General features: G+C 43.7%; 1 protein-coding gene across 1 annotated transcript in view; it reads left to right on the forward strand.

Annotated features, from left to right (window-relative positions):
• Nucleotides 1–12,304, forward strand: part of amph (amphiphysin) — a 254,448-nt gene that overhangs the window by 148,929 nt on the left and 93,215 nt on the right. The window contains exon 8 of the mRNA XM_056293150.1: nt 4,978–5,053. Within this exon, the coding sequence (XP_056149125.1) occupies nt 4,978–5,053 (76 nt within the window). The remainder of the gene's footprint in view (nt 1–4,977; nt 5,054–12,304) is intronic.

Raw genomic sequence — 12,304 nt, forward strand, 5'->3', positions numbered from 1 at the left:
ATAAGGGTGGGGTACCTGCAGTCAGGTGGGACTGAGGAGGTCACTTAGATGAGGATGAAACGTATCTGTCAGTAAACGTTGTGTCCAGATGAACTGATTCAATTTTATTTGATTTTCTTACCTGGATTATTTGGCAGCATCAAGACATGATGGCCATAATAAAACCTATAGTGTTGTTGAATCATCAATGACACTTTCATATTTTTGTGTTGAGAATTGTTGAGGCTATCATTAAAAGTAAGCCTTATAGACAGTCACTGTGTTTTGTCATTGATGGTTACAATGAAATGTGTTTTCTGCATCTTATTGTATAGGAGCAGTGGGCAGCTGCAGGGCCCAACTCCTGTTCTTTTTCTTTTCTTCTCTATACACCGCAGGAATTTTCATCATTTATTCTGGTCTGTGTCTACTATATCCCACCCCAGGCCTGTGTTAAAAACGCATTAAAACACATGGCTGATCAAATTACAAACATGGAGCACAAATATCCAGACTCCCTTCTCATTATCCTTGGGGATATTAACACTAGAATGAACGGCATTTCACTCTTACCTAAAACAACCATGGGCAGTCAAAATGTCAGCCGGTTTTTAAACTCTTTATTCTGTCAAGATAAATACCCCATTGAGATATTAATGCATTGCATATGTTAGTATGTCTGTTAGGAAATGACTGACACCAAAATTAACATTTTAACAACTATTATACTATTTTTAAACAATTTAAACTTCAGAGAGACATGGCGGAACTTGAATAGCAAAATTGAAAAAGTGAAAATATTACCTGAAAAACAAAATAGAAAACACATATTGCTAATGTAACAAACGTAACAAGGCCTATAAAACGTGAAATACAAAAAAAGAACTGAAAATAAATATTGAAACAGCCCCAAACAACGACTGGATCTTAAAAACTACTAGAACAACGATGGGCGGTCAAAATGGCGCCCATGGTACAACCAAGCCAGAAATACACTCACAAAGGAGATCAGAGTGGCAAAAAGGTGCTACAGACCCATCACACCCCGGTCACAACCTGTTCCGACTCCTCCCCTCTGGCAGGCGCTACAGAGCACTGTACCCCAAAACAACCAGATATAAAAACAGTTTATTTCCACAGGCTGTCATTCAAATTAACACTTAAGACTGTCAATACGTCCAGCCATGTTGTATATACTGTACTGTACATGTTGTATATACTGTACTGCATATGTTGTATATACTTTACTGTACGTGTTGTATATACTTTACTGTATGTGTTGTATATACTGTACTGTACATGTTGTATATACTGTACTGTACGTGTTGTATATATTGTACTGTACATGTTGTATATACTGTACTGCATATGTTGTATATACTTTACTGTACGTGTTGTATATACTTTACTGTACGTGTTGTATATACTGCACTGTACATGTTGTATATACTGTACTGCATATGTTGTATATACTTTACTGTACGTGTTGTGTATACTGTACCTTATGTGTTGTATATACTGTACTGTACATTGTACGTATACTGGTACACTCTGTCATGTACATCTACCTCAGGCATGTATGTAAGTAACCTGCTAACATCTATTTCAGCATCTCTGATTTATTCTCTGCACCATTGCACCTTATCACCTCTTATTTCAGCTGTATAAGTCAACCCTTGTGTATATATGTGAAGATTGTTGTGTTGTAGTGTTGTTATTCTATGTTAAGTACACTGAGACCATGAAACCAGAGTCACATTCCATGTGTGTGCAAACCTACATGGCCGATATTCATGATTCTGATTCTGATTCTGATTTTTCTTGTTGCCTTCCCTTCCCATGTAGAATTGGAATTGACAGTGAGGAAAACGCTTTGGGGGGGGGGGGAGTGTCTTATAATGCCGTATTTGGGTTAATATTGGAGTGAATGGATGGCCAGAGCAAGCTCTGGTGGCAAGGTGGCCCAGCGGTTAGCACTGTTGCCTCAAAACAAGAAGGTCCTGGGTTTGAACCCCAGGCCGTCCCAGGTCCTTTCTGTGTGGAGTTTGCATGTTCTCCTCGTGTCTGCGTGGGTTTCCTCCAGGTGCACCGGTTTCCTCCCACCATAAAAAAGACGTGCATGTTAGGGTTAATACTCCTGTCTGTGCCCCTGAGCAAGGCAATAGAAATAAGAAGGGGAGTTGGTCCCTGGGTGCTGCAGCTGCCCACTGTTCCTATACAGTAGGATGGTTACATGCAGACAACACATTCATTGTAATGGAACTACTGTACAATGTCCCTCATTTCATTTTTAACATGGGCCTGCACATTGTTTTTAATGACAATAAATTGAATTGAATTGAATGACACAAATAAAGTGGCTTTTTTCCTTTCTTTCTTTCTTTCTTTCTAAGCTTAGCACCAAAAGTAAGGAAGTGTGTGTTTGGTATATTATGTCTTTGTTGTAACAATGCTTCTTGGCAATTAATCTTATATCAGGCAGCGGATTGTCAGCACCTGGGGTACCACAAGCTCAAAACAAGAGTCAATAGCAACAGCAAAATAAGCTGTTTGGCATTGGCAGAGATTTGGCAAATGTTTCATGAGCACAACCCACATACTCAGCTCTGCTGCTCATCCCACAAATGCATGTTCCTTACACATGTGGCCCCATTTAAAAGGGAAATAAACAGGCTTTCTAATGGTGTAAGATTTATTGCCAAGAAGCATTGTTACAACAAAGACATCATCTACCAAACACAAATTTCCTTAGTTTTTGTGCTAAGTATAAATATTGCCGCGGATGGATTTACACTGAAGTTAGTGGAAGGCTGTGTGCCTCAGAAAGACACTAAAGGGGTGCGATTTACATTGTATCATATATCGAGGGGTGTGACAAGGCGTTGGTATTTGACAACTTAGTAATGAGGACGTTTTGTTATTATATATCCAGTGTGAACAGACTGAGCTGAGTAGAGCCAGTGGGCCATGTTGCCTCCTGGGTCTGTTCAGCTCAACGATAGCAGATACCTGGCATTAGCTATGAAGATGTTTTACAGGTTTAGGGTTGTTGTTCTATATCCAGTATGAACAGACCGAGCTGAGTATGCATTTTAACTTCTGGATTGATTCTGAATTGCTGGTTCATCTAGAATAGAGTAAGTCATCATCATCTTGCTTGCTTAACAAGCTGCTATTAGTCTTATTCCAGCTGCTTGAGTATTAGTCCTTTTCTCTATACATCTGCTGCTGGTTCCTAGTGGGATCTTATTCTAGCTGTAGCTGTCTTATTCTATTTACTTACTTGTCTTATTTACTTATTGTAGCTGTAGCTGTTTTTCACCTAGTGTGCCCTTAAATATTTCTTGTTGCTTAGCTGTTTTGACTTAGTTATCCTTTTAGCTGATAAATATATTCCTTGGTAACTTGCTGCTTGCAGTTTTACTAGTATTGTGTGAGGTTTTGATAGAGGTTTACATAAGTGACCAGTTTCTGGGCAATAAGCCTATTTTCAGTGTACCTCTTTGGCTAATTGGGTGTTAAGTGGCCAGGGTGTGGCCAGAACATCACAGGGATTTATAAGTCTAGCCTGATTCAGTTTCAATCCAGTGTATATTTTAACTTCTGGAGTGATTCTGAATTGCTGGTTCATCTAGAATAGAGTAAGTACCATCTTTCTTGCTTAACAAGCTGCTATTAGTCTTATTCCAGCTGCTTGAGTATTAGTCCTTTTCTCTATACATCTGCTGCTGGTTCCTAGTGGGATCTTATTTGAGCTGTAGCTGTCTTATTCTATTTACTTACCTGTCTTATTTACTTATTCTAGCTGTAGCTGTTTTTCACCTAGTGTGTCCTTAAATATTTCTTGTTGCCGAGCTGTTTTGACTTAGTTATCCTTTTAGCTTATAAATATATTCCTTGGTAACTTGCTGTTTGCAGTTTTAATAGTATTGTGTGAGGTTTGATGGAGTTTTACATAAGTGACCAGTTTCTGGGCAATAGGCCTATTTTCAGTGTACCTCTTTGGCCAATTGCGTGTTAAGTGGCCAGGGTGTGCCCTGCACTCCTGGCAGATAATTAGCAATCAGTGCTCTTTAAATCAATGCTGCTACTTGGAAGCATCAGCTTCTAAGCGTCAGGCAAACAGATCTAGTCTGAATGAAGACTAGAGTGAACAAAACCAAGCGCAATTTTTTCAAGCCAAGACTTCATCAAGCACGGACTGCTCTTTTTAGATCCGGTCAGTCATCTGTGTTTTGTGTACCTTGTATAGACTATGTGTTTCCTTCGCATTCCTATCCTTTCCTCTTCCCGGGGCTGGCATAGATGTTGGGTCACTCCTAGGTGCTGTGACCCTACCAATCTCATCTATCCCACTCTCTCCACTCACGTTGAGCAAGTGGTGACGGGAGGGCTCTGGAATTGCCAGTCTGCGGTGCCGAAAGCTGAGTTTATCTCAGGCTACGCATCCTTGCTCTCTCTCAACTTTCTTCTTCTAACTGAGACCTGGAGCATGCTAGAAAACACTACCACACCCGCAGCTCTGTCTGATTTGTACTCTTTTTCTCACACTCCCAGACCTGGAAGGCGAGGTGGTGGTACTGGCCTGCTAATCTCCCTGAAATGGAAATACTCTCTTGTTTCCATTCCACAATTTTCTCCGCCCTCTTTTGAATTTCATGCTGTTACTGTCTCTTATCCAGTCAAACTCACCATCATGTTTCTGTACTGTCCACCAGGCCCCCTTGGTGAATTTCTGGAGGGTAGGGGGAGGGGCTGAGGGGGGTGAAGAGAGCAACTGAGGGGCACATAAGAAAAGTGCCATACTTCATTTTGCCATATCAATTTTGAGGTGTAATAAGCAACTGGAGTTTAAATGGATCTCTTCTTAGTAGCTGGTGATGCTGAATATCAACTAAAACACTTCCACTGGGGACACAGCTGGCTCTTAATTTGAAACTTGAATAAATAAATATGTTACCATAATAACCTCCTTTTTTCTCTCTTCCCCATGTGCAGCCGAGTTGGGTTCTATATCAGCACATTCAAGAATGTCACAAGCTTGGAAGCCAAGTTCCACCGCGAGATCTTTCTGGTGAGCAGTTTTGGGTAGAGTCAGGGTGATGATACTACTGACAAACAAAGTGTTAGACATCAGAAAAATATGCATTTCTTTTAGGAGATTTTCCATTGCTGTCAACAATTGAATGTGAGAACCTGAGATGCATCACTCACACATGTAACTCTGAAACTTGAGATGTTCAGCTGAAACTTCCCCAATCGATTCACTTGGATCTGGTGGCCAATAGCTTGATCATGTGTGCAGTAGTAACAGCCCGGTGTGTGAGTGCAGGGTGAGCAACTGGGAGAAGTGTCAGTGTTTTGAGTGCAGAGCCATGGAAAGAATTTTTCTTTCAGCCTACGTTGTTAAACTATCAAGTGTTATTCACACATCACGTCCTAAGTGACCAATGCTTTTCTGCTGAATCTCCTCTGTGGTCTGTTGTAACCTGTGCTGAGCTCAGTCTGTGGTTTACATTCTCTACCTACAGCTGAAGGTCCCACCAGCCTTCTGAACACTCAACCAGCAGCCCACTGCACAAACCTCACTGTTGTATCAGTACTGTGTATCTGAGAACACGTGCATCATGATCTGTTAATCTCCCCTGTGGTCTGTTGTAGCCTGTGCTCAGCTCAGTCTGGTTTACATTCTCCACCTACAGCTGAAGGTCCCACCAGCCTTCTGAACACTCAACCAGCAGCCCACTGCACAAACCTCACTATTGTATCAGTATTGTGTATCTGAGATCACGTGCATCATGAACAGCTTTCAAATATCCATGGATATGTACACTGAGAGTAAAATACACAGGCACAAGTACAGTGTAGTTCATTCAGGTCATCAGAAAACCTACATGTTAGTAAAGGCAGGGAGCCTGAATCTTCAGCTTGTTTTTTATGAAATGGCAGGTATTCCTGGCAATGAAGTGCTGAGACATCAGTTCAACTTCAAAACAGCTCATGAATGTGACAGAACAGATAAGGTTGAAACTAAAATAAAATCTAAAAATTGACCAGAAAATATAAAATGATATAATTACAGTATTTACAGTCCAGCCTGTGAATTTAAAACTAAAGCTAAAATGGCTAAAAATAGACGAAAAGGAATCAGAATCACAATCAACTTTGTTGGCCAAGTGTGCATGCACATGAGGAGTTTGACTTTGGTACACAGCAGCTTCTAGCATATGCACACATCACTCACACACACAAAAAGAAACCAACAAACAAAAAAGAAAAAAAAACAGAAGAAATAAACGGAACAAGACATTGGAGGCAATCGTGTATGTATGCACCACAGGTATGTTGCTACCATACATGTATGAACCACAGCCATGTTGCTACTAAATATGTATGAACCACAGCCATGTTGCTACTAAACATGTATGCACCACAGGTGTGTTGCTACTATACATGTATGAACCACAGCCATGTTGCTACTATAAACATGTGCACCACAGGTATGTTGCTATTATACATGTGTGCACCACAGGTATATTGCTACTATACATGTATGCACCACAGCTGTGTTGCTACTGTACATGTGTACACCACAGGTATGTTGCTAATATACAGTCTTGTTATGGTTGAGTAATCAACAACCTGTGCCCATATATTATGCCATAATGTCCATACACTATACCATAAACCACTCCACAAGCCATCATGCCCGTATACAGTAATATATACTCCCACTAATACTACCACTACATCACACAATGATATACACTCACCGGCCACTTTATTAGGCACACCTGTCCAACTGCTCGGTAACACAAATTTCTAATCAGCCAATCACATGACAGCAACTCAATGCATTTAGGCATGTAGACATGGTCAAGACGATCTGCTGCAGTTCAAACCGAGCATCAGAATGGGGAAGAAAGGTGATTTAAGTGACTTTGAACGTGGCATGGTTGTTGGTGCCAGACGGGCTGGTCTGAGTATTTCAGAAACTGCTGATCTACTGGGATTTTCACACACAACCATCTCTAGGGTTTACAGAGAATGGTCCAAAAAAGAGAAAATATCCAGTGAGCAGCAGTTCTGTGGACGAAAATGCCTTGTTGATGCCAGAGGTCAGAGGAGAATGGCCAGACTGGTTCGAGCTGACAGAAAGGCAACAGTAACTCAAATAACCACTCATTACAACCGAGGTATGCAGAAGAGCATCTCTGAACGCACAACACGTCGAACCTTGAGGCAGATGGGCTACAGCAGCAGAAGACCACACCGGGTGCCACTCCTGTCAGCTAAGAACAGGAAACTGAGGCTACAATTCGCACAGGCTCACCAAAATTGGACAATAGAAGATTGGAAAAACGTTGCCTGGTCTGATGAGTCTCGATTTCTGCTGCGACATTCGGATGGTAGGGTCAGAATTTGGCGTCAACAACATGAAAGCATGGATCCATCCTGCCTTGTATCAACAGTTCAGGCTGGGGGTGGTGGTGTAATGGTGTGGGGGATATTTTCTTGGCACACTTTGGGCCCCTTAGTACCAATTGAACATCGTGTCAACGCCACAGCCTACCTGAGTATTGTTGCTGACCATGTCCATCCCTTTATGACCACAATGTTCCCATCTTCTGATGGCTACTTCCAGCAGGATAACGCGCCATGTCATAAAGCTTGAATCATCTCAGACTGGTTTCTTGAACATGACAATGAGTTCACTGTACTCAAATGGCCTCCACAATCACCAGATCTCAATCCCATAGAGCACCTTTGGGATGTGGTGGACCGGGAGATTTGCATCATGGATGTGCAGCCGACAAATCTGCAGCAACTGTGTGATGCTATCATGTCAATATGGACCAAACTCTCTGAGGAATGTTTCCAGTACCTTGTTGAATCTATGCCATGAAGGATTAAGGCAGTTCTGAAGGCAAAAGGGGGTCCAACCCGGTACTAGCAAGGTGTACCTAATAAAGTGGCCAGTGAGTGTATATTCCCACTAATATTGCCACTACATCACACAATAATATATACTCCCACTAATACTACCACTACATCACACAATAATATATACTCCCACTAATACTACCACTACTACTTTCGGCTGTTCCCCCTTAGGGGTCGCCACAGCGGATCATCCATTTCCATCTCTTCCTGTCCTCTGCAGCTTCCTCTGTCACGCCAGCCATCCTCTGTCAACCTGTCCATCACTGTTGCAAACAAGAAAGGGCTCAGAGCCAATCCTTGATGTAATCCCACCTCTACTTTAAACCCATCTGTCATTCCTACCGCACACCTCACCACTATCACACTGACCTCATACATATCCTGCACCCCTCCTATATACTTCTCTGTAACTCCTGACTTCCTCATACAATACCACACCTCCTCTCTTGGCACCCTGTCAAATGCTTTCTCTAAATCTACAAAGAGACAATGTAACTCCTGACCTTCTCTGTACTTCTCCATCAACCCTCTCAAAGCAAACATCACATCTGTGGTGCTCTTTTGTGGCATGAAACCATACTGCTGCTCGTTGATCATCACCTCTCCTCTTAACCTAGCTTCTATTACTTTCTCCCATATCTTCATGCTGTGGCTGATAAACTTTTCAACTTTATGCCTCTGTGTAAGGGACTCCGCCAAGGTTGTCCCCTGTCTCTCATTCTGTTTGTGCTATTCATGGACAGGATTTCAAGGCGCAGCCAAGGTGAGGAGTGTTTCCATTTTGGGAACTTCAGAATTGCATCTCTGCTTTTCACAGATAATGTGGTTTTGTTGGCTTCATTGGAACGTGACGTCTGGCGCGCACTGGGGCAGTTTGCAGCTGAGTGTGAAATTGCCGGGATGAGAGTCAGCACCTCCAACTCTGAGGCCATGGTTCTCTACCAGAAAATGGTGGATTGCTCCCTCCGAGTTGGGGATGAGTTGCTGCTCCAAGTGAAGGAGTTCAAGTATCTCGGGGTCTTGTTCATGAGTGAGGGTAGGATGGAATGAGAGATTAACAGACGGATTGGTGCAGCATCAGCAGTAATGCGGATGTTGTACTTGACCGTTGTGGCGAAGAAGGCGCTGAGCCGGAAGAAAAAGCTCTCAATTTACCAGTCAATCTTTGTTCCAATCCTCACCTATGGTCATGAGCTTTGGGTAGTGATCGAAAGGGTGAGATCGCGGATACAAGTGGCTGAAATGAGTTTCCTCCGTAGGGTGTCTGGGCTCAGCCTTAGAGATAGGGTGAGGAGCTCGGACATCCGGAGGGAGCTTGGAGTAGAGCCGCTGCTCCTTCGCATCGAAAGGAGCCAGTTGAGATGGTTCGGGCATCTGATTAGGATGCCTCCTGGGTGCCTTCCTTTGGAGGTTTACCGGGTGCAGCCAACCGGGAGGACACCCCAAGATAGACCCAGAACTCGCTGGAGGGACTACATGTCCAATCTGGCCTGGGAACGCCTTGGAATCCCCCAGGAGGAGCTGGAGGGCATTGCTGGGGAGAGGAATGTCTGGAGTGCCCTACTTGGCTTGCTGCCACCGTGACCGACACTGGAAAAGCGGCTGAAGATGAGATGAGACCTCTGTAGTTACGATGGCTCTGCACATCAGCCTTATTCTCAAAAATCGGTAGCAGTGTGCTTCTTCTCTACTCCTCAGACATCCTCTCTTCTTTCAAAGCTGTGAACACCTCCATGCCTCCACAGGTATGTCATCTGTATCAACTGCCTTTCCACTCTTCGTCCTCTCCATAGCTACCCTCACTTCCTCCTTGCTAATCCACGGCGCTTCCTGATTCACTATCCCCACATCATCCAACCTTCTCTCTCTCTCATTTTCTTCATTCATCAGCCGCTCAAAGTACTCCTTCCACCTTCTCAACACACTCTCCTCACTTATCAGCACATTTCCGTCTCTATCCTTCATTGCCCCAACCTGGTGCACATCCTTCCCAGCTCGGTCCCTCTATCAAGTCCTTTTCTCCTTCCTTAGTGTCTAACCTGTCATACAACTCACCATACGCCTTTTCCTTTGTGTTTGCCACCTCTCTCTTCACTTTATGCTGCATCTCCTTGTACCCCTGCCTACTTACTTCATCTCTCTGACTATCCCACTTCTTCTTTGCCAACCTTGCCAATCTCTGTATACTTTGCTGTACTTCCTCATTCCACCACCAAGTGTCCTTGTCTTCCGTCCTCTTTCCAGATGACACACCAAGTACCTTCCTAGCTGTCTCCCTCACTATTTCTGCAGTGGTTGCCCAGCCATCCAGCAACTCTTCACTACCACCCAGTGCCTGTCTTAACTCCTCCCTGAACTCTACACAACAGTCTTCCTTCTTCCCCTTCCATCATTTGATCCTTGGCTCTGCTTTCACTGACTTCTTACTCTTGATAGCCGAAGTCATCCTACAGACCACCATCCAATGCTGCCTAGCTACGTTCTCCTCTGGCACCACTGTGCAGTCTCCAATCCCTTTCAGAGTGCTCCTCCTGCATAAGACATAGTCCACCTGTGTGTACCTTCCTCCACTCTTATACATCACCCTGTGTTCCTCCCTCTTCTTGAAGTATGTATTCACCACAGCTATTTCCATCCTTTTAACAGATTCCTCCACATTCCTCTACTTCACATCATACCTGCCCATCACCTCCTCATCACCTCTGTTCCCTTCATCAACTTGCCCATTGAAGTCCGCTCCAATCGCCACTCTCTCCTCCTTGGGTACATTCTCCACCACTTAATCCAACTCACTCCAGAATTTATCTTTCTCTTCCCTCCCAATTTGCGGGGCATATGCACTGATATTTGTCATCACACCTTTGATTTCCAGGTTCATACTCCTCACTCAGTCCAACACTTGCTTCACCTCCAACTGACTCTTGACGTACTCTTCCTTCAGAATTACCCCCTATTCCATTTCTCCTCCCATCCATGGTGTGGCTGGGAGGAGAAAGAGTTTGAACCCACCTCCAATGCTTCTGGCCTTACTCCACTTCCACCTGGTCTCTTGTACACACCGTATATCTACATTCCTTCTCTTCATCATATCAGCCAGCTCTCTCCCTTTACCAGTCATAGTGTCAACATGCAAAATTCCAACTCTCACCTCCACACTCCTACCCTTTCTCCTCTTTCCTCTCTCCCCTTCTTCTTCGAGCAACAATAGCATAGTTTCCACCAGTACCCTGCTGGCCAACAGTATCGCTGGTGGTCAGTCATTGGTAACCTTGGCCTTGACTGAGCCAGTGTGGAGATCTGATTTATGATCTGCATATTTGATTTGGCAAATGTCTAGACCCGATATCCTTCCTGATGCAACCTTCCCTATTCATCCAGGCTCGGAACCGGCACTAAGAATTCACTGCCTTATGCATCCTCAGTGGCTGGGTTCTATATACTACCACTACATTACATTATATCATCTTATGTACCAGAAGAATACGCTACAAAACATTAAAACCACCTGCCTAATATTGTGTAGGTCCCCCTCGTACTGCCAGAAAAAAAAGCGCCCTCAGTAGTTAGGTTCTATATACTCCCACTACATTACACTATATTATGTACCAGAAGTATACATGATACTCCAATTGGCCAAAACATTAAGACCACCTGCCCAAATATTGTGTAGGTCCCTCTCATGCCACCAAAACAGCTCTGATCCATTGCAGCATGGACTCCACAAGACCTCTGAAAGTGTCGTCTGGTATCTGGCACCAAGATGTTAGGAGCAGATCCTTTAAGTCCTGTAAGGGGGAGTGGGGCCTCTGTGAATTGGACTTATTTTTCCAGCACATCCCACAGATGCTCAATCGGATTGAGATCTGGGGAATTGCAACACCTCGAACTGTTTTTCATATTCCTCAAACTATTCCTGAACATTTTTTGCAGTGTGGTAGGGTGCATTATCCTTCTGACAGAGGCCACAACCATCAGGGAATATCGTTGCCATGAAGGGGTGTACCTGGTCTGCAATAATGTTTAGGTAGGTGGTAAGTGTCCATGTAACATCCACATGAAGGCCAAGACCCAAGGTTTCCCAGCAGAACATTGCCCAGAGCATCACACTGCCTCAGTCGGCTTGTCTTCATCCCATAATGCATCCTGGTGTCATCACTTCCCCAGGTTAATAATGCACATTTACGCAACTGTCCACGTTATTTAAAAGAAAACTTGATTCACCAGGCCACCTCTTTCCATTGTTCAGTGGTCCATTTCTGATGCTCATGTGCTCATTGTAGGCACTTTCGATGGTGGACATGATGATGCACTCTGTGTTCTGACACCTGTCTATCATAGCCAGCATTAACTTTTTCAGCAATTGAGTTACAGTAGTTTGTCT

This window comes from Lampris incognitus, chromosome 14 (genome assembly GCF_029633865.1).
Source record: "Lampris incognitus isolate fLamInc1 chromosome 14, fLamInc1.hap2, whole genome shotgun sequence".
NCBI lineage: Eukaryota > Metazoa > Chordata > Actinopteri > Lampriformes > Lampridae > Lampris > Lampris incognitus.